The sequence below is a fragment of the Aethina tumida genome, chromosome 7 (assembly GCF_024364675.1).
Source record: "Aethina tumida isolate Nest 87 chromosome 7, icAetTumi1.1, whole genome shotgun sequence".
Lineage (NCBI taxonomy): Eukaryota > Metazoa > Arthropoda > Insecta > Coleoptera > Nitidulidae > Aethina > Aethina tumida.
This window is the reverse complement of record NC_065441.1, coordinates 10771475-10796155: the sequence shown is the minus strand read 5'-3', so window position 1 is coordinate 10796155 and position 24681 is coordinate 10771475. Positions and strand designations below refer to the sequence as shown.

The following is a 24681-nucleotide window of genomic DNA, read 5'->3' as shown; positions in this document are numbered from 1 at the left end:
AATAAAAATATACATGTTAGTAAAATCTACTCAAAAAGAATTACTAAAATATTTATGAATTATATTAATAAAATCTATTTCACTTATCATTTTGATTATTTTGTCTCTTATATTTCTTTAATTTTTTACACTTGCATTTGAAAGGGGGATACAGGGGATGTTTAATCCAGTTATATAGTTAGATTTTCTGTAAAAAATTGCTAGTATGATTTCTTCAATTTTCATGTCTAAAAAATTTCCCTAGATAAGAAAACATTGTCTATAAATACGACAATTGAAAAAAAAATTATCAAAATCAGATAAAAAATACAAATTTGAGGCTGTCCCGCTTTCAAATGGACCACACTGCAAATAATATACGGTTCTACACATACATTTGCATTTCTGGTGTTTTATTAAAATTTATTAAATTGAAAACGTTAAACGAAGATATATTGTTTTATAAATAAAAATAAGTCTGTTATTTTTTACGTGCTATTTGGGTTGTCTAGTTACAGAACTATTTAACATTATTTAATTTAACCTAAATTACTTTTCTAAATATTATTATAAAAATCTAATAAAATTAAAAATATTAAAATTAAAGTAGACCTGGTTTAAAAATATTTGTAATATATATTAGTAATTATTAATTATATAATTATGATCTAAAATTTGAACTTAAATCAATCAAATCGTATGTGAATAGGTGAATTTTAAATTTTGTTAAATTTTTACATGTGATAGTTTTGTTTCTTTCTTACCATAAAAAAATTTTATTACTAATAAAAATAAATATACTTATTGGGTGAGAAATGATAAAATAGTTTAATAGTAATAAAATAACAAAAGAATTATTTTTAAAACTTCTAATTCAGTTTATTTTATGTACTGATTATTTTTTCCATTTCAGTACTGCTAAAAATAAATAAATAAAAATTTTAAATAAAAAGTGTAACGCATTATTTATTTATTAAACAAGAATACATCATTGAAAATGTTATTATATTTACTTTTTGTGTTATTAGGTACATCATAGCACATTTCCTGCTTAGAAAATTAAATGTCGTTAAAATTTAAATTTATTTGCAATAATTTTCAAAATTATCATCATCATTAACAACCAATTAAATTCGAATTTTCACAATTACGTAAATAAATTTAGCTAAAAGTTCTATTGAAAAATCAGGAATAAACAAATTAACAGTACGCCGAAGTCGTACAATGTCATCTTCCCTAACATAATAATTTAATTATGTATAATTAAGTTGATCGTGTTTGTTCCGGTGTCCATTGTCACAAAAATACCAGGTTTCATCATTATGACTCCGTTACCGACATTCATAAAGTGTGTGTGTATAAATATGAAAATTTGGTTAATTGTGGAATAAAGATTTGAATAAAATATTATTTTATAATTGTGATATCGTTTTTTACAACTCGATAAACTATGAATTAAAATGTATTTAAAATGAATTAAACTATAAGAACACGTGTACCCATTGAGATAAAGAAGATCATTAATTTAATCAGTTTGAACTGTTTATCAATTTTAATTTAGTGTTAGTTCCAAATTTATACAATTCGTCGTCTAATCATTTTTTAGATAACACATATGCATATGTTTAATTTGTATGTTCTGTATATACATGGAGAAGTCCTTCAGTATGTACAATTACCCGAGAATCCGAGATATTTCTTTGTCCATGCGGTAATTTCATTAAATTATTCAGTGCTAAATACGCATATGTACTGTATCTGTGTATTCAACCACCCATTTACTTCAATTTAAGTAGTAGTTATTCAACTATTTACTATTCACTAAATTAATACAAAAAGAACATGTATAAATTAGAATTAGCAAAAACAGAACATAGTAAAATTACGAAACACGTTCCATTGTTCATCGACGCTGTTCACTACGTAGTTTCGATAAGAATACGCAACAAAGAAATTTAAAAGGTTTTATTGTCTTAACATTTAAAAAGAAGTGTCTAGTACTTTTATTGAAACTTTATATGTGTTATTTAATTTAAATGTATCTATTATTAATGTAAGCCTGTATGATACTAAAACTTGAAAATGCATCATTACTTATTGCAATGATATATGTATAAACTTTAGCATACTAAAAAGAAATTCACAAATAAACTGAACATTCATAAAATCGAATAAAAAAATGGTTAATTAATTCAAAAACAAAGCTGAATTGTAACATTAAAGCATGAAATTAAAAAAATATCTAATGTATATTTGGCCAGTTTATTTAAATAATTTAATGGAATTTTATTGGTCAACCCTCGTATATTTGTTCTGAGATATGAACGTGATCGTAGGACAGTCCGAAGTGGACAGCGCAGTAGATTGCTCTTTATTTAACTTAGATAATGAAATAAAATTTATGTAAATACTGTAATCGACAAGAGTCTTCCTCAGTGATCAGTAGTTGTCTTCTGAAAAGTGATCAGTCAAGATGAGTAAAACAGTTTCATTTTTAGTCTTCATTTCCATGTTTTGTGCTGTCTTCTGTGACATTAATGATTGTGGTAAGTAACTACAAAATTTAATTTTTTACTATAAAATTTTTATAAAACTTTTTTATTAATTATTGATTATGTTGAGTTCCATTAAATTATGGTAATATCAGTTAAAAGAAAGAGATTATAATTAATTTTAATTGAATTACCATTAACCAAATGAAACTTTTGATATTTTAAATAAAGTATAATATTCAATGAGGCTTTTCTTAAATTAATTCTGATTATTACTTATTTTAAGATAACTTTTTTAGATTTAAATAATTATGTGTTCTATTTTTAATATAGTATAAATTATCGAGATAACCTCGTAATATACAATATTAAAAGTTATGTAATTATTGTAAAAAGGCGAAGTATTATTATACATGTGATTTTTCAGAATATAATTAAAAGAAAATGTAGAAAAAATGAATTTGGGGTAGCTTTATATATTTAAATATAAAAAAGGTAAAATAAATTATTTTTAAAACAATTTTAATAGTTCACTGTTCATAATTTAAGAATAAATTAATGTACTGTCTTTTATATTCAAGAGTGCCAGAATGTACAAAAGAGTGTGACGTGTACATGTATCATATTCCTTTTAAAGATAACCCCATGAATCACAACAAACAATTATTGAATGATAGTGATATCTACATTTTGTTCCAGATATATTAACCTTTAAACAGCCACCAATGTTATTTTAACTCAAAATTTGCAATAAATGAATTGTCTACTACAAAAACTATTGTACTCGTTTATTAATATCTTTTTTGTGAAAAATGTATTTAATAAAAATAAATTGAAGAAATAATTTAATATTACTATAAAATTAATATTTGAAATTGAAAATTCATTTAATAATTCTTGACATCTTTGTTAGTACCAATAAAAAACGAGATAAAAATATAATACATTTAATGGCACGGATTTTATTTATTTTATAATTTATCATTAATTATTTCAGGATCAGTAAATGGAGAAATCGTTAGTGTAACAGTAGGCGGTTGCCATCCTCCCGCTAGATGTATACTTAAACGAGGAACTAACGCTACAATAGAAATTTCATTTAAAACAAGTAAGTCTTTATTATATTTAACATAATCACCTGTAATTGTACAATTTTCAATATTTTAGAGGAAGACATTGATGAATTGAAAGCAGTAGTCCATGGAATAGTTTTAAATGTACCTCTACCATTTGCTATTCCGAATTCAAATGCTTGTGTAGATTCTGGAATAGAATGTCCAATGAAGAGTGGTCAAACGTACAAATATGTGGCATCTCTGCCAGTAGAAAATGAGTACCCCAAGGTAAATGGAACTAACGGCATACATAGATATTACTACTCACAATTTTATTTTTGTAGGTTACTGTAGATGTGAAATGGGAATTAAGGAGTAAAGATGATAAGGATGTAGTTTGTGCTTTGATACCTGCAAAAGTTGCATAAGGTTATATATTAATGTTTTAATTTAAGTAAAAAGGAAATATAAGTAATGAATTTTATAATGTCTATTATTTATTCCCATCCTGTACAAATTACATATATTTATGTAACGATAACAGTTGACAAAGATACCTTTTTTGAGAATCCATTCTGAGATATTTTCACTTAAATATAATTTTACCCCCACGGAAGGAAAAACAGTGAGCTTGTTGTCTGAAATATGCAAATGAATGAAACATGAAAATTTATCCAGCAAACAAAAATATATTGAGGTTTTGTAATTATAAAACAGTGATGATGTTAAATAAAAATTCCAGTATAAAGTGTTGACTTTTTTTATTATGACCAATGTATAAGGCACAAATACAATATATTATAACTATTATTCTGAGATTTGCTAACATTTAAAGAAGACATGTGTGGAAAAGTATCAAAAGAAAGTAAGACATAAATTATTATTGTAATGATTTATATTTGGCAAATCTCTTACAAAAAATATATTTTGAATTGTACGTTCAATTCAAATAAATAAATAACATACATTCTTCATTTGGACGTTTAGTACTGATAATTTTCAAAAAAGGTTTAACTCATTTTATAAAAAAATAGAAATATTGTGTAAAAATGTGATGGCACGTATAAAGATGTAATAATATGTGAGTAAAATAAAGTATACAAGTTAAATTTCTAGAAATTCATATCACAATTTGATTTTTTAAGTATTCTTATTACTGGTATGAGACGAATTTTTGAAAGCAGGAATACAATTTTTAAATGTTCCCGCAAAAATTACATTTTACTCTAAGCTATTTTGTAATAGAAGCAAAACACATGTGCCATTTCAAGACAAAAAGGCACAGTATAGCACCAATATCTAGAAAATTGTTCCATTATTTTTTATAATAGAGCGTAAAAAGCATGTAGGCTTTGTATTCCAACTAAAAATTCAAATCAACAAATTAAATTCACAATAAAAACAATATCTAATAACGGATTAGAATTTCTGATGGGAATACACAAGGATACGATTTCTTCGATATTAAATTGTGATGTAACAAAATTCGTACCTTGATCAGCGCAAAAAAATCTTAAAGCAAATTATATTCCATAATTGCCTAAGTAAATAAGTATACAAAGGATATCTGAGTTAAAAAATTTGAAATTTATTTCATTAAAAACTAAAGACAAACAATGTCCAGAAATAAATTTCATTTACAAATTCGCCTTAACCTAAGTAAACAGGTAAATGGAAAGGTACAAGAAAGAATAAAAACTAAACTAAAATAAGTAAATAGAAAAATATGTAATTCACATAAAATTAAATATTGTCAAACATAATGAATAGTAAAAATAGGTAAAATTTGGCAGTTGTATATACAAAAATTTAAACATTTAAAAATACATTAAATACTAGTACTACAAACTTGGAATGCCATGTGGTACTACACCAATGCCAAAGGCTGTATCACTTTTTAATCCTTAAAAATAAAATATTAAAACAGGCAGTCGTGACCCAAAGATGACCTTTTATGTATAAAAAATATTTAATATCTTTGTCAGTTTTTATATATTATACGGTTTCGTAATTTTTATTATATCCATCCTTTATTAAGAAAAAATGACACATAAAAAGACTCATTTTTGAGCCATGACAGATTTTTCTTGTAAAGGCTATTAAAATATATAGTATGTAACAGTCAATATATTTTAAAAACTTTAACATTGGTAATTTTCAGATCTGGTAACAATAAAATGAGGTGTAAAGGTAAAAATAAATAAATACAATCTAGCCTGTAATGTACCAAATATAAAGGAAAAAGAAAGCAGTAACTATGAATTAATGAAGTTTTAATATTTTTATCCTTTTGACTGTATATTTTCGATTAAAATATAAGAAATTAGATATTGTTTCGAAACATAATTGAATAATACTTCATAAGGCAAGTATAGAATGGTAGACAATTAAAAACGAAGTACGGAAATATGATATTACTCTCGTGTATTATATTACCACAATTTCATTTAATTTAAAATTCAAATTCAGTATTCGAGATTAGTGACTTCGAGAATTATTCAAATTCTTCATAGAGGAGCAGTAGATTTTTATAGAAAACAAACAATTATAAGTGTACATAAATACGTTACTATAAAAATATAAAACTTCACACAAAGCATAATAAAAGGTACAAGTAGACAGGGCACACACAGCTTGATTGTAGGGACACGAACACCAAATTCTGACATAATTTATGCCATACAACCATTGTCCAAACCGGAATTCCCATAATTCTGACTGCCCGAATAATTATGACATTGGGTGTTAAAGGAGGAATAATCGTCCAGGTCGGTGAAATGTTGGTTGTCATAGTTATCTTGTATCGGTTCTACGACGACGATATTCGGCGTTCTGGTGTAGGTCGGGGTAGAACGGGTGTAAGGACTACTCGACATGGCCATGCCGTCGGACCTCCCGAAGTAGTTAACATTTTGGAACGCAGGTTCGTTCGAAGGCGGCCTGCTGTAGGAATGACTTTCCAAAACGGATGACACCGGCGGCAGTCTGCCCAGATGCTCCCTGGTGGCGGGTCCGATGTTATGCTGACACTGTGGCCTGTGCCTGGACAGCAGGTTCTGCAAGGTGTTCATTTGTTTTTGGAGTTCCGACAGTTGGCTCTTGAAATCCAGATTTTGGGCCTCCAGTGTTTCGGCTTCGGTCACCAGATTGGCGGTGCGTTCCCGTTTCTTCAAACGGCATTTCGTCGCCGCTATCTTGTTGCGTTCGCGTCTTCGCCTCCTCCTCTCTTCATCCTCTGGAGTCAACTGAAACAATGAAAGTAATAATTTGTAATTTGGGTATTCTAAATAATTATGAAACATATTTGACACGTTTAATATTACACTTAAATTATATTATTAAAGGTGGAAAGAGAAAAAAACAAACCAACCTAAAACTGTTTTGACCAATTTACGACTTTTTTGTTAAGAATTGTTCAAAATTCTTGTTCAAATTAATTTTAAGAATGTAAAATATCTACGCTTTGAGCATAAATCATCCTAACCCTTGCTTAAGATAGTTAATTGTACTTTAGACAACATGAAACTTTTATATATACAATTTAATGTTCCGAAAATTTCTTTGTAATATTAATGGTGTTAAAATATGTCTTTTATTTCCTATATGCCAACTTACTCCAAAATTATCATCATTGTTATACCAGATGTTATTTTGAATCTGAAATTTAAAAGATACCTTAGTACAAATTATGTTTATATGGATGATTTTAGTGCTCTCTAAAAATAGTATAAAAGTTATTGCTCATAAATATAAAATACAATCAACCTTGATTTCTACATATGTACACTTGTATTGATATTTTAAAAATATGTGATTTTAATGTTACATATATCCATTTCCTTACAAAATAATATGTAGTTGTTTCTTATAATTTATAGTTCTAAGTTCTAAGGAGATATTTTACTGAATCATATTGAAGAAAATGTTACATTTAGTTACATTATATACAACAAAAGTTTCTTAAACATAATAATTATTTGTTTATAGAGATATTTTAGTTGTCAAAAAAATTATGGAAGAAATTATTAAATGTACACGCTTTTATAGAGATATTAAAACAAAGAAGAAAGAAATTAGGAAAGTTGTATTCATATTTACATGATTTTAACTTTGTTCATGTACTTCTAAAAGTTTCCTAAAATATTTACTATTACTATGTATACAAAACTTTTATACAGATACTTCTCATAAACCTATCACAAGTTTATGATAAACTATTAAAATTATACACATTTAATATAATTTATTTTAGTTTTGAATCACATAACTTCCCAAAAAATAATAATTGTATTTTTATTTATATTTTATACGAAACTTTTATAGATTAATGTGATAAAAAACTGTAGAGTTAGGTGGTTTTATTGGAATCATCTAAATTATTGTTTATTCATCAATTTGTTTTCATTCAACAATAGTATATAAATCTAAATTTAACAGTCTTCTATTAAAATATTATAAATATCGTAGGTAGGTTTATTTTTATTTAGTCTTTTTCCGCGAACGAAGGTCGTATAATTTAGCAACAATTCTCATTTCGAATTCAGCGCGAATCTCAATGTTTGTTCTTTGAAACAACACGATAGTTTCAAGAATTTTAGAATTAATGACACGTACAAGATTAAAACGATAGAAGTCATTGTGAACCACATTGTCGTCTTAAAATTTTTTTTCATTTGTAATAAAATACTCCTCAAAAATCCACTCCCATTATGTTCATATACAATGTAAACTTATTAAATTTGTAAGTAAAACGTCAACAAAGAATTCAAATGTTGCAAGATGCAGCTATAAATCTCGAATTAAATTATGTCCTATGATGCCTTTGTTCATGACCCATTTTCTGCCGTGTAATAAAAGTGTGTACCGCAAACAATGTTAAAACAACAGAATAGTGATACTAAAAATGGGCGTTTCAAGTACTTTGTAAGTTATAAAACGTTACCTTACTATTGCAAAATATATTATTTATACATTGAGTGTTATGGAATCGATGAAAATAACAAAAATATAATAATAAAAATGTATTATGTTCATAGGTATAATAATTGCTTTGGCAGGAGCACCCAAAATATATTGAGTTACACACTTGGCTTTTATTCAAAGTAACCAGTTGTGATTAATTATGCTGCCAACGAAAAAATATTACAATATTTTTATGCAGCAGTTTTCAATTTTCTTCAAAACTGTACAAGGACGAAATAATAAACTTGGTTTATGGTAGCTACAAATGTAAGAATGCAGTTAATAGGTAAGCTTAATTATTAAATTGGTTAAAATAAAACTTTTCAAGTACTTGTGTATTTTGTTTGTTTAACTATAAAATTATGATGTTCATAAATTTAAATTATTGATATCAATTAATATGCATTTACTTTATCAATTCTAAAAACTGTTTTAATATCCACAATAAATTTAATTTCGGAATATTTAAATGAAGAACATTGATTAATACTTTTTGATAAAAATAGACTGGATTCTACAAACATATTTTGAAACATAATGATAATCATAAAGAAGATAATGTTGTAAAGTACCTTTTTCCCTCAACAAACAATAAAAGGCGGTATGGATCAATGTGAACATATACAAATTTTAAAACAATCAAACTGAACAAATTATTCTGGTTGTTGTGGGTTTTGTCCTTGAATTCTATTTTCTCTCAGAGTTTAAGTATTAGAGTATCTTAGAGTTGTAGGGAGCAACACTTACACCGCTCTCTTGTTTGATCTTGTCCTCTTCGGATTCGCTTTCGGTGCGCTTGATCCTCTTAATCTTGTCGAGGTCAAGCAAATCGTCGGGATCACCCTGGTGTTTTCGCTTCTTCTCGATCGTTACCCTGAGGCTCGCTTTGATCAGCTGCGAGCACGTGTCCTGCACACTGGGCGGATTCGTGGTCGGCGATTCCACGTGGCTGCTCGACGAGCTGTTCGAGTCGCTGCTGATGTTCGCCAACGGGCCGCCGCAGCTGCCGCCGGCTATTCGCTGCGATTGTTGCTGAGTTTGGTTCTCGTTATTTAATGGCAGATCTACGGAAATATATTTTCATTATGGATTATGGGTTTGCATTCTTATCTTTATATTACTTATGTCATAATATATAAATAACTATGCTTCTTAACCATTACTAGCTTTGTAATGATTGTCTCTTTAAGAATTATTACTGCATATCTCCATGAGTATTTGAGAAAATCAGATCTATTTATAAGTTTATATCAAAAAGTTATCGTAATAAAATATATTACAATAAAAGTAAAATTAATAATTATGCAAACAATCTATTAAATTTAAGTTGTAATAAAAGAAATAAATTTCATATTTAAATTAATCAACTATTTTAAACAACGAGAAATTCAATCTTATAAATATTTTTTCAATATATGTCATAATCAATTTTTCTTTCTTGTATTATAAAAATATTCTAATAAAACTCGACCACTTGAAATAAGAGACCTCTCTTATGAACTATTACTTTAATTTTACATATTTTACGTCAAGATAACGACTTCTAGTAAATTTGATACCGTTTTTATCATCATCAAAATCGTGCGTTATTGTCGTTCATTCATTATATATTTAATTAAAATATTTGTAATAAAAATAATTCAATTTACTTGTTGGCACTACGTGTAATAATTGTTTAATATATGTGAGAAACTTACCAAAAGGACTCGTCATGGCGATGACCGAATTCAATATCTCGGGAGTTCTGGGTGTGTTGCACGAGGACTCGACCAACAAATTGTTAACGGCTGTGGCGGCTTGTTGGGCCAGGTTAACGTTTAAATTATACATAATATCACGCTTTGTTTTGTTACTAAAGTTAGATCACAAGAAAACCAATACGGGACAACCGTACGAATAATAACTAATAATAAATTAATAAAAAGTCACTTGGAAACACAATGTTCAGTTCGGAAGTTCAAAGTGCGAGTAGGGTTCAACTTTCTCGCGAGTGGTTCAGGCAATTTGGATCGTCAGGTGAAGACAATCTGAAACAGAAACAAAACAATCATTAGACGATATCAATCTAGATGTGCTAATCCTTGATGATTATCATGATTGATAATCATATTACATTCAATCATGGATTGTGTTTACTTTCAAAATTCGAACAAAAGTATCTGTTTGACCAATAAATCTTGAAATGGAAGAATTATCATCATAAACTTTGTGTTTTATGGAGTGGTCATATTAGTCTCTCCAACTGATCTTTGATAATCAAAAATATTTTCCACGTCTCTTTCATGCGATACATTAATAATCATTTTGTAGTTTTCTTGATAATTTGTATTCACTTAAACGTTTGGCTGTTTAATTGATGAGGCGTATTTATAATTTGTAATAAAAGAAAATTTAAGAATTATTTAAATTATTTCTTTAACACCAGACCTAAAATAAGCCAATTTATAGTTTTAAATTATTATTATAATTATAAATATTGGAGTATTTGGAAACATGACAGTATAACGTAATACGTCCTTTGTTTAGATATAAAATAAACACAATACAATTTGAAAATATACAGAAGTTGAGAAATTTCAAAAGTTAATTATATTTTTTATCGTTTAATTTTGTTCCAGATTTTTGTTATGTAAAAAAAATAAATGTAGTATAATTTTTTGTCTAAAAATAGATTTACTCTCATACAAATACAAATTTATTATAATTTACCATGTTAATAATTAAAATAAATACGACGAAGACGAAGCCCATGGTTAGAGAGCTAATAAAAATTATAATAAATTAACATATTACACAGTAAATAAACATTGAACATAAAAAGATACGAATATTGGATTCCGTAATCGATTGTGAATTAAAGAAAAAGCATAAATTTTTTCATAAACATTAAATATTAACCTTGATAATACTTTTATAGTTACATAGAATCTTGTGGATAAGAGAAATTAAATAAAATATAATATGAAGGAGTTAATGATGTATTTACTGAGTATGAAAATTATTGTTAAGAAATAAATAAAATAAAAATTATTGTTGCTTAAACGCTGTAAATTTAATTTTATAGTTGTTCATATTGAAATATTCTTAATTACCGGTGTAATTGAAAATGCATTAAAATTACTCTAGACATCCTTATTTATTGTAAATTCAAGGTGATAGAAGTCTTAAAATAAAAAAAAATCAATTAGGATGAGCAGGTAATTTGCGTAATGTAATACAATATTAATTATTGCTTTTAAAATAACTGTTGTTTTGTAGTACGTGTCAAAATTAAACTTTTAATATAATAAATTATTGCATATAATTTAGAAAAGGTTATTTATATAATTTTTTTAATAAAATTAGGAAATAAATGTTTAAAGGACGTTTCAACCTTCTAAAAATCAATCAAGGTAAATTTACAACAAAATACCCAATATATCAAAAATGGACATTTACAATGTAATTTTGATAGTCAGTTTATATAAGAATACAATGTCGTAATTTATGGTTTATTAGATTTTCGTGATCTCTGGTTTGACACAGATTAAAAATTATAATTAAATTTAATATATCCAGCGTATGTGCATAATTGACTTGCAAATTACATTTAATTATACCCAGTTTCGAATAGATTTCTTCAGTCACTAAACTTTAATTATAGTATTCATACAATTAGTACAATTTATTTCTTTTGAAAACGATTTTTAAAAACTTACGAATTATTCCAATTTACTAATTATTCTGTAAAAATAGATTCACATTTTACAACATCGTGTAACATGTAACAATTTTAATGTCTTTACTTGAAATTTTTGAATGTTAATCGAAAATGTCAATAATAAAAATTTCAGTATAAATTATTTTATAGAATTTTAAATTATTTTCAATTTTTTCATGATAATTACAATTCATAATATTTTTATTTATTATATACTACCTATAAGATTATTTTAATTTAAAATCATACATTATTATTAAAAATATTATTTATAAAATATTATCATATTAGTATTTTATTCCGGAAACGTTTCAAAGAGATTTCTACTTGTTATAAATATTTATATTATTCGTTTAAATGATGCTCCGTTTTTATCTGAAATATTTATGCGTCTAAAGATACCAGCAAATAATTTATTACTTTATAATGAATATGTATTCATTGAAATTAATTTTTATTGTTCATAAATAAAGAAGTCCTTTATTTTTGAATATATTTCATTATTATGAAGTATATCATTTAAATAAAATAGGATTTAGGCTTAAAAAGTGAATTTTAATTTTATAATATTAATTTTTAGAGATAAGAGATTAGATTTTCAAGATAAATCAAATTATATATATTAAGTGTGTAATGTGAATTCTTAATATAATACACTTTTTAATTAACAAATGACTATTTAATAAAAAAATTATTGAAATTAAATTTAAAAATATTAAAAATTCCTGAAACTAATAAATTTGAAATATGATTCGGTTTTATATTTCCAATATCTACTCTAAAATTTATTAATTGGAGCAACAAAAACATTGTTTCTTGTTTTCTATATAATTTCAAATACATTAGCAATTTTGAAAAATATTCAAATATATATGTTTTCAAATTATTCATGTATAATTACAACATAGTCATTTCAATGGTGAGGCAATAAATTAATTGTTAATGTGTTTAAATGTATAAATATTCATAAAAGGACGAAATTTTTATGAAATATTTCCTGAGGAAAAAACATTGTTCACATTTTGTGAAATGAGTTACTTTTATGCGAGAAATTGAAAATTTAAAATCATTTTGCTTCATTTTATATTATTATAGGTTATGTTCAATTATTGTAGGTTAGGTTAGGTTTTCTATACATTTTTATTACAATAAAGAAAAGTGTTGTACACGGTAAGTAAAAAAAAAACAAATTCAGCATAAAATTTTCACGCTAATTCCCCTTCACACAACGTTGCGTGCACGTAAAGAATTCGTTTTATTTGGACAATTAAAATGAGGTATAATGTCGGACAAATGAATTAATTTAACGCGAATGGTCAGAAATACCATTTGGCTGAAGTTAATTACCACGTCCGGTTTGGATTTGCATTCGAAAACATTTTCTAGTCGGACTAATTTTAACTGTTTTTTAATGTAAATTGCTGTTATTCGATGCTTCGATGTCGAAAATGTTGTTGATAGTTGCGCAGGAGTTTGTTCCATATAATTTTTCGGGATTTGGAAACTATCAATTTCGCATTATACGAATGTGAACTTGATATTGAGATGCAAGATTTGTCCATTTTTGGCTGCTACAAATATTTACAGTCCAGATAGAGAAAAACACAATGTTAAATGATGGCTTGTAATTATAGACGGTTTCTGAAACATCTAGGAAAAATTTTTGGGGCAATTTGTGCAATTTTTTTAATTTTCCAAGAATATTAGGTTAGGTTTCGATATTTAATATTGTCGTCTATTGAAACATAGGGGGCGTGACTGATATTTTATTTTATCCATTTATTTTTTAAAACAAATTGTATAATTAGAAATTAAGTGGTTTTGGCCAAACAATATTTTTTAAAAATTAGCTCTAGACACTTAAGTGGTCTCGAAATACTCCTAACAACAAATCAACCAATTTGGAACATCCTGTATAGGTGTGATGAAAATAACAAACTACCTAAATTGTTTTACGACGGTTAATTTAAAATTAATTATCTTTTACAATAAGTCACCCTGAAACGGCAATTTCTTGAACAAACATGTTGCTGCCCACACGTTCAGGCTGCGGACGGTAGCGGGATTAATTGATTATTCCATCAATTCGATTTAAATTGAGATAATTTTTTTGTTCAACGAAATTCGTTTATTATAATTCATAAAGTGAAATGCAAATTAACAATAAAGTCGTCTGTTGACATTATATATGCAATAAGTGTTTAAATATTCAGAATAACTGTTCCAGAGACGCTGAGCAAATAAAGAGCAGCATTGTATTATAAATGGAACGGATCATTATGCCGTCTATAAGCGATAAAAGCATTTGGCATGCATAATATTCGTTAACTACAAAAAATTATTTTAGAATATATTCTAACATTGATTATTCATAAGTACAAACAAATAAAATCAGTATGATATGAAAGGCACACTGAAATATTAAACAATATTATTCATTTACAAATATTTGTAAGTAAATTTACTAAAACTCATTAACATCAATCAATCAAGACAAATCCAATTAAATCTTTTCAGCATTTTATTTATCAAATTATTTATTGCGTTCAACTGAAAAACAAACTATATCTTAATCGCATACATTTCGGTCTCTAAAACATAAGCCCGACCCGATGGGGCTCGAATTGGGCTTCTATGCAAATTGTTCTGGTAGGTTGGAAATTTTATAGTTCCAGTTTTTGCCAGTCCTTTTGCACAGTGCGATATGCGAGAGTTTCTGCGATAAACTTCGAAATAAACAAGACGATGTCGAAGAAGAAACTTTCCATACACGAAATATATAGAGTAAATACATATGTACTTTTTTCTTTTCCTGTGTTTAAATAATACGTTGTGGTATGATATAGAGTTCTTTTTATAAAAAAGGTTTCGAAAAAGTTTAACAGCTTTTCTGTATATTTATTTATATATTTTTGCCACACTTTCTACAGACATTTTTGATATATTGTAGTATAAGATATTACCTCAAAAAATTCTGATATTTAATATTGTTATCTATAACAACAACAACAACAATAAGGGCGTAATTAACAATTTATTTTAATTATGTTTTTTAAACCTAAATTTTATTTTCTAAAGTTGTAAAAATTCTGTCATAATTACTAATTTTCTAATAAATTATCAATTATTAAAATACGTTTGTCAAAATTTTTTATCTGATCGTAATAGCCAAAATTAATCCATTTAAGAGATTCTCTATTTACAAATTCAATAAATGTTAAAATTCATAGAATTAATCGACAATATATATATGTAAACATATTTTCTTTTTTATTTATTTATTTTTTATTTGTTAAGTTATAAGTAAGTTAAACTAAATCTTTTAGTTTTACATTTTCGAACAATGTACTGATTATTCCTTGTTTAGAAAATAGATTGCTATAAGTATTTATTTACACAAAACACATTCTAGATCAGACTAATTAAAATATACAAAATGAAAGCAGGTATTTACTTATACGCTTTTATACAAAACTATATTTAACATTTAATAAAAATCCAAACATTTTAATTTTATAAATTATAATAAACTTACATGGTCCATTAATACAAAACTGTAAATTAATTAAACAAAATTAAAAATAGACAGATCTTCTTTCAACAATTCGCACATTCCAGCTTAAAATCAGTCTATTTAAATACAATGGGGAAGGACGTATTTTTTGTGCGGCTCAAATATGGGCAAGTCTGACCACGTGTGGGAGGGAATTGGCTCAAGGCTAATGTTTAGGGATATGTTATTTTTTCGGTTGAAAGAAAAAAACAATACACGGTTTCATCCTGATGAACTTGAAAATTGTTGCCACCCAAACTATAGATATATGGCCAATTAGGCATGATAAGAAAAATAGAATTATAAGTAAAATATATTTTACTTATAATTTTAATTTAAAATTATTACAGTCGATAAAAAGATTATTCTCATTTATTTACTGCTGTCGAAACTACTAAAACTGAACTAAAAATGAATATCAAATAATTACAACAACAAATGTAAATCCATCGAAAAGTAGATATAGATTAATTGCCAATAATTTGAATTAAAAAACTTAATAGTCAACTAATTAGAATTTGAAATATTTGTAACTGAACAAAAAGCAACATATTAAAATTAAGAAATATCTCAAAAACTATCATCTTAAATTGTTTTTTAAATTTTATTTAAAATGTCGTGTATTTAAACTTATTACAATTGTTACAATTTTCTATTCATGGCTTTTTTCAGATAATTCAACATTATTCCCTTAAAATCTATTCCATTTTATTTTTATTTTATACAGATCTATGTTATCTACAACTGGAATTCAAATTTACTATTTATTGTATATTTAAATAACACTTTTTATTAAATTTATTAATAAATGTATATAATTTAATATTTTGCTTTACCTATTTCTTTTCTTTAAAATTATTAGTGACGTGACTGTGTTTATATATGATTATAACAAAATATGAGTATTAAATTAATTTTATATTCATTAATTTTAAAAAATTAATAACAACAATGTTTTATAAAATGCATATACAGTGAACAAAATATTGTTTATGAAATGTTTTTAATTAAGAATCGAATATGTGTATTTATTTATTAAAAATTGCCGTAAAATATCCTTTAACTAAAAATGCCATAAGTCAAGGTAATATTGTTTAGTTAAAATTCTTGTTTTTCTTGACTTACTAATTATTTGTTTGTTTTCGCATTTATGCGTTTTAAACGTGCAGCATCTTCCATTACTACTTGCAAATATGTTTTAGTCAAGGCTATACGTACTTGTACAAGTACACGTACCTTTCCATTTTTTTACCAAAATTAGTTACACTCAGATACATAACCGACAAGGATAGCTTGCAAAATTAATATTATTGTTTGGTGATTGTGACAAAATTACGCCCTCACATTAAATATTTCAGTTTGTTTAAATCTTGCAACAATGATTTTACACACTGCGGTCAGCATCATAGTTAACATGGGAAATTAAAACGTGGTCGCAGGCTGATAAGAAAAGCGTTATTCGCTCATTGTTTAAAAACAACTGTTTTTCTCGGAATTGCTTCTAAATTTGTATAATGCAACTTACCATGTTACATTTTGTCAGAATATGTAGCCAAGAATTGTAACAATGCACGTCGAATTTCATTAAATTCAGCCAGATAAACTTGTAGAAAGTACGTCCCAAAAATTCAATTGGTGTTTTCTTAATTCGGTTTCACGATTGTTTTTTTTTATATTTTGCCATCGGCAACAGCAGGATTCTAATTAACCAATTCATGTGTCGAATGGAAAGAATTATTTCCGAATTTATTATTGTGTTCAATTTCTATTTGGTAATTACATATAACAACTAGATAAAAAATAGTAATTCCACAACTAATGTGGGCGTAAATGATTCTTTGTTAAAAACTGATATATTGTTTTCGCAATTGTAGATTATAGAAAGAGATTCGAACAATCCATATTGTTAAATACATAATAGAAATAGTTATTTGAAATATTATGTTCTTACATTTTGCATATTTCACAAGGCAATTTGTGTTAAAATATTCAAAAATATATATATTTGCAGAATAATATATGGGATTTTTAATTTACCTAATATTAATATTATATATTGACTTTTTACGAATATTCAGAGTATTCTAAATTTGTTGACTTTGGCGGTTATAGATGTTCCCAGACTAGATACAGAAAAACTGATTAACAGGAGGTCACAGTTTAGTTTCTTTAAAACTTTGATTACCACAAAGGGAACTTTGATATATCTGACCACATTTGTAATATGTACGAAAAAGTATAATAATTTATTAATTTTTATTAACAAACAGTAAAAGCGTAGTATAAGACAATATAAAAATATATCTCTCTCTAGTTTGTTGAGAAACTTTCGAAACAGATTTCGAAAAATATAAAATTTTTAGATATTTGCCACTTGAAATTTATTTTTCGTTCAAAATAAATAAACAAAGTTAATGTTGATTTGATTTATAGAACATCCATTATCTTTATAAAATGCCAGAAAAAATATTTCTAATAAAACACAATTTGTTTTGTAATATTTTAATATGTCTCAAAATTTTAAGGAGATACATTTTTGGAGGTTAGAAACAGTCAAAATGTGAAATATGAATTCTGGAGCTATTCTTTGAGTCAATCTGTATGTAAGTAATATATATGATATACATAATAATTAAACAAGTATTAAAAATTTATTTTAAGAAATGACCTAAATTAAGTAGATAAATAAATAGGTGTACATGATATCTATTTGTTTATCATTATTTATCGAATCCGCATCGTTTAAAATGCTTATCGATTTGTATTGATTTAAAAAAGGAAATGGCGAGATGTGAACGACATAACTAACAAACATATGCAAATGGTTAAATTGAATTTAAGGTCACGTTTCATTCTAACGACGGCAACTTTTATTTGCAAACTGTAATTGTTAAGCAAAATATAAGGAAATTTATTTTACATAAACGAACGTTTAAGTAAACAATATACACCCATTTTTACTATTTAATTACACACACACACACACACACACACACAAGTTAAGGAAACTCAAAACGAATAGAAATTGTGAATTTTCGATTAAAAATATCACCTAAGTGCAACCTAGTATCAAAATTGAATGTTCAATTTCAGAAAGCTACTTTCTACGATGTTGTTCAGTTCACAATACAATTTTCTGAATGTAGGTGTGCCAAATTGTGCTGGTTCAACTCTGTTTAACCGTTCGCATGTCCTTTTTCGTAAATAACAATAAATACCGCCACCCACATTCTTTATGCAAATTTTTATATTGTCAGGACATCTTTCCAGTTTAATACTAACCGTAATGTAAATATTTATTTTTTTATACTCCATTTTACATTATACCACTTGTAGTGTGAGACGAAACTTGTTTTACTGAGCAGATTATTTATATTTCCTTGACACCAAATATTATATAAATTTTTTAGTTTTTAGCAGATGTTCATCATTAGTTCATTAATAACCGGAAGTTAATGGGATAGACAAATTTCGATTTGTTCTGCTATTATTTTATATAAATTAACTTTAGAATAAATAATGCATCTTATGGATAAACATATAATATTATGGTAATGATACAATTTTTCGTATTATAATAATTAGATTTACGAAAAGTGTTGTTGTTTTTATTGCAAACCGAAACAATTTATGTTAAATGGTTAAATGTTTATGCAATCAAAGGAAATGGGAATAAATTTGTTTTAATTGATTTTAATTTATTTATTTTTGTCAGGTTTATATCCTTATTTGTGCTGTTGTTTACTAGGTACAAAAATTAGGTAAATAAGCCATGTGACCTATAATATTTCACAATTGACCCCAGTTAGATTGCATTTTTGATAAAGTAATTGAAATAGTCTTCCTACATATTTTAAATTAAGATATATTATAGGTCATGGTACCACTTAGCGACATTCTTCATATTAAATTATTCGCCATTCTGTTATAACTGTGCAATTATGTGCCTTAAAAAATATACCACGTCAATAAATTTATATACAGCCAATTTGGAAATAAATATTTGTGGGCACTATAAAAAAGATTTTGTTTTATTGAATGCCAGAACTTATTTTTCGAGATAGAAACCATTTCAAGAATGTTAATTCCCAACTTTCATGTGTCCTTTGGTATAACGATGTCCGCTTAATTTTACTGAATTTCATACCTTCTAGCTAATTTAATTTTTGGGTGTGCGACTCGAAACAATTTCCTAAACGTGTTCGATTTTGTAACTCTTTGGTTGTGATGCAAGAAGTCAAATTGGCAAAGGTCAAATTTTCTATGGTGATTTGCATATGTTCCATTACCGAACATCAAATATCCGTTTTATGGCACCGGTGAGAACTAATTATAATCGAATTAATAATTTACACATGATATGTGGGAGATGTCACTGTGTCCACAAAATTAACTCGTTTGTAATTTTGGATTGGTCAGGGTTAGGCTAATATTAATTATTAATCAATACATCATGTTTACAAGTCACTTGCTAAAGATTTAATGCTCAAGGAATTCTATGTAACTGTTGTATATGCAGTTAAGTTATTTATAAATATTTAAAATAATAATTTACGGATTGAGTTAGTAGGGAGGAATTAATTTATTATAATTTCTTATGAGTTTTTTCGTAGATTTTTTAATGAACATAGAATTTTTAAAATAAAAGTATTTAAATATTTATTAAGCAGATGTTATTCAAACTATTGAAATATTCTGAATATTGTTGTAATAGTATATATATATATATATATATATATATATATATATATATATATATATATATATTTATTTATTTATAAAAAAGTTGAAAAATATGTCTTCTTAGATGTTAAGAATTTGTTTAACTTTTTATTTAAAATAGGAAGTATAATTGAAGTTGCCTTTGAAATCTTTACAAGTCAATGTTAAATTTAAATAGGTTATTACACTTAAACAGTTCTAACATTTAAATCAGGCCTTTGTACGTACTTCGGAATATTTAAAATATTAAACAAAATTATAATTTATGTAATTTGTAATTTTGTTTAAAATTTTACAAAATCTGTTTCAAAATAAAAATATATTACATAACATATAATTTTATTTATTTTATATATCAGTTTTCAATAAAATATGTCATAGAAAAGGGTCAATTTAAAATAAACATAAATTACTGTAATTATTGATTGGTTGTTTGTGCCTTAAGATATTTGTAATTATATTGTAACTGTACATTTCTTAATGTTTTGCTAGATAACATGGCCGTGATTAATTACGCCCACACCCACGTTAGAAAAATAATTTATTTTAAATACGTCCTGCTTAGAAGATTAACATCTAAATTTTTGAATACATTAGGCGTTAACGAATTTACAAAAAAACCAACAATTCGTGCTTTGTACAAGAGCTGTATAACATAAGAATTTACTCAAAAAGAGATTTAAAGATATTATTTTTTGTAAAACAATAAAAGAGATCTATTGTGAACGTAGAAATTAAACTTACATTGTTAGTTTATGCCTTTTCATTTAATGGGCTTTGGAAATATGCACGGCTTAAAGTTCCACGATAATATATCAAGAGACCGAGTCACGTAAGCATAAAATTTTGACATAAACCGTGCCTTCTTGTGTAAAATTTATGCGTTCCTTTTTTTCAAATTAAAACTGTTTATAATTGGCGTAGCCTAGCAACGGAACAGACATCACAAACAACGCAATAAAAGCTCAAACAATATTTAACATTTTTATGGGTCATATACCACATGGTCCATTTCCTCAGTTTTAATTTTGCGGCCAGCCTTGAACGTTTACTATTCTTTCCTGAATAAATTTGTCTTTCCATTGTCCCAGTCTAATGGCGCTTATTCTTTAAACAAATGTGTGAACACATTCAAGGACCTCGGGAATTCACGATTAAAAGACATTAAGCAACATGCAGTGGTAAAGGTTTCTTATGTCAATATTCTTCAACTAATACATAATTTCGTTGATTGTTTATACAGGGTGTCCCAATCTGAATGTTACTGAGAAAATCTCAGCCTCAGCTCCAATTTTGATGTCTTTAACAATTTATGAAAGAAATATCTACCAAATCTCACTTTCGGTACAAATTGTAATTTGTATTTCCATATTTCAATTTTTATGTCTTAAAAATTGTCCAACTGTTTTATTTCAAATGGAAACTATAGTTGAATATGCTTTTAAATTGTCAAAAAACAAGATTCACAAAATAATTAATATAATTTTTGATATACATAAAGGAAAGCATCTTATTTTATACAAAAAGGACCGTTGACTATACAAGCTTAAGTATCACTATGTTTCCCTCTCCCTTTATCAAGTTTATACAGTTTACCATATAACCTAAAGTGTTGACAAATTAATCATTATTTACACAAGAAACAATAGCTATGGTTGTTCGCATAATTTTCGGGAAAGTGGTAGTAGCAATAGAAACTAACAAAGCAGTGTAATTTAATATTTATATTTAACAGTTTAAGATGTTTATCTGACTATGTTAATTAAAAAAAATTAATTAAACAAGCATTTTCGCCCACTACGTTCGTCTTTTTAGCCATTTAAAAATTGTTGCGAAAACGATTACTAAAATTATTATAGAAGTTTTTAATAAATCATCAGATAAAATAAAAATTATTATTTTTATTTTATCTGATGAAGAATTTATTTTCGTGCAAAATATATTATTAGCATTGATTTACATAAATATATAAAATAATTTTTGAGAACATTGTTTTAAGTGCTAAACAAAAGCACTTTTTAGTGCTTAGACGTTCTTTAAATATTACAAATGATTTTTTCTTCTACTAACTGTATTGAAAATCAAATGAGAATTATGAATGGGCTAATCATTTTAGAAAAATTTGATCATTATTACACTAAGCGAAAAATGGCCGAGTAAAACTTACAACTTGTTCCACACTTTTTGATTTACGACTACAATATACTTATTTTTAAACCACGTTACCTGATTGGTTGGCAACTCATAATGTTTCAACAAGTGTTTGCAGTTTTGTAAATATCGTTGTATTGTAAACTGGCAGATTAAAAATAAACACACGGTTTCATGCTGAACACATGTTGAACATTTTATTTTATTTCGAGTATCGAACTGACGAAAAATATAATGTTATTGGCATAGATGATTTAGGCAAAATGGCAAAATGCAAATGTAATTAAAACTGACAAACACATATGTGTTTAAAAACAAGTTAACGTTTTAGTTAAAGTTACTCCAGAAAGCAGTGACCTAAATTAAATTTAAAATTAAACTCAAAATTCAGATTTATACGTTTTATGAAATATGTTTAATTACAATTACAATAAACAATGCAAATCACAAGTGACATATAATTTAATTTTCTGTTAGTCAGCACAGGACTTTATTTAACACAAATTCAAATTTTATCTTGGAGCTTTCGGTTGTTTGTGGCCAGTTAGTGGATTTGTTTTGAAATGGGTCAAAACTATTTTTGTTGACATAATCAATCATGTTCAATATCAATAACAATTAAAACTTGATGCAAGTCCCTGACGGCATGTTTTTTGAAAATTTATCTAAATGAATATTCCAATCATGTTTGTTTTTAATTTTGTCTTTACATACTAATTAACTGGCGATAAAAATTTCACATACACATACACATTAACAACAAGTTTACTTCACTTTGGCGGTTGTTTTGTCTAGTTTTAGTGTTTTGTTAAAAAATCAAAGGGTAATTAGTTAAAGTACTTTAATAACAAAATTTCGATAAAAACTATCTTGTTTTCGCCCCTAATTAAATTAGGCCAAGCAGAATGTGGCGATAGTAATAGAAACATATTAAGCTTCAATGTATTAAATTTAATAATTATCAACAGTATTTATCTTTAAGTTAACAAATGAAGATGTCTGTTTTTGAGTTTACAGTATTCATTAAATTAAATGATAAATGAACTTGTGTTTCAGGAATTAAAGTGTAAAAATTCCTTAAAATTTTGAGAAGTTAAAAATGATTAATCAATCCTTATCTATTTTTTTTATTTCCAGAGAGAGTCTTTCAGTTTAGGTGTTTCATCAATAGAAGGAAACTTTTTCAATATATAAAGAATTTAAAAATCTTGAGAGAGTTCATGAATGGCTTTCATCAATTCCTAAGTATAAATCAACTCAAACCAGGTTTATGTTTCAGGAAAGGCTTCAAAATTACCAATTTCTTTTACGAGTCTTATGAGTTATGAGTAATAAATCATCAGTTTATGAGTATCTCAAATTCTTCAAATTGGTCTATTACAGGAATATTACGAGAATTTAATTAACATTACTTTAAACTCTAAAAATATTTTTTCTTCTTAAATATTAAGCACCCACTCAAATTCTAGTTTGTAAATTTCAGTTATTGTCATCGAAATTATTGAAGAGATTTTTCGGCCATTTCGATAAACATTTATTTGTATAAGTTATATCTAATTACATGCTGAACAACTATAATGAAGAAATATGTGTCTATATTCATAACTAGGACTTCAATAAAATTGCTGACACAGACTCTGTCCTGAAAATAATAACCTATGAATAGTTGAGCAATTATTGAGCTACAACTTTCAGGGTGGGCCACAAAATTGCACAACAGGAAACGGTCGGATGTAATTTATGTTACAACATTTCGAATTTTCCAGCACGACAATGAGCGCGAGAGTGAAGCCGTTATTTATTAGAAACGTCTTTGTGGTTAATCTCCGAGTTTTGATGTGTTGCCAAAACATTTAGTGATTGAACGACCTGTCTGGATCCCGTTGCATTATTCGAATATATCGACGACGATTGCAAATTGTTTTGGGACGTTTGAGATGTGGGATAAATTTTCTTGATGTCATGTTTATGTTGAAGTGATTTTTAGTTGGTAGCACCCAACAAAAATGAAAATAAACCATTAGACGGATGAAATTTGATCGTGTTAAAATAACAAAGTTACTTGTG

General features: G+C 26.4%; 2 protein-coding genes across 4 annotated transcripts in view; one reads left to right on the top strand and one right to left on the bottom strand.

The window, feature by feature from the left end:
* The first annotated feature begins 2331 nt into the window (after window positions 1-2331).
* LOC109599201 (NPC intracellular cholesterol transporter 2 homolog a-like) lies at window positions 2332-4013 on the top strand. Its single transcript, XM_020015150.2, has 4 exons — window positions 2332-2525; window positions 3469-3579; window positions 3639-3814; window positions 3871-4013. The coding sequence occupies exons 1-4, from the start codon at window positions 2453-2455 to the stop codon at window positions 3952-3954; spliced, it is 444 nt and encodes a 147-aa protein (XP_019870709.1). The 5' UTR covers window positions 2332-2452; the 3' UTR covers window positions 3955-4013.
* A 2048-nt stretch (window positions 4014-6061) lies between these two features.
* Window positions 6062-24681, bottom strand: part of LOC109599190 (activating transcription factor 3) — a 33784-nt gene continuing 15164 nt past the window's right edge. For 2 of the 3 annotated variants that reach the window (XM_049969719.1, XM_049969718.1), the window contains 4 exons: window positions 10186-10515; window positions 9236-9552; window positions 7142-7183; window positions 6062-6771 (listed from right to left, as the gene is read on the bottom strand). In XM_049969719.1, the coding sequence (XP_049825676.1) occupies window positions 6199-6771; window positions 7142-7183; window positions 9236-9552; window positions 10186-10318 (1065 nt within the window). In that variant the 5' untranslated portion in view covers window positions 10319-10515 and the 3' untranslated portion in view covers window positions 6062-6198. The remainder of the gene's footprint in view (window positions 6772-7141; window positions 7184-9235; window positions 9553-10185; window positions 10516-24681) is intronic. The other variant, XM_049969720.1, reaches the window with a different exon arrangement.

Coding starts and splice junctions, on each gene's coding strand:
- LOC109599201 (XM_020015150.2), top strand. CDS start 2,453: ATGAGTAAAACAGTTTCATTTTTAGTCTTCATTTCCATGTTTTGTGCT. Junction 3,580..3,638: donor AGAAATTTCATTTAAAACAA/GTAAGTCTTTAT, acceptor TCAATATTTTAG/AGGAAGACATTGATGAATTG. Junction 3,815..3,870: donor TAGAAAATGAGTACCCCAAG/GTAAATGGAACT, acceptor TTATTTTTGTAG/GTTACTGTAGATGTGAAATG.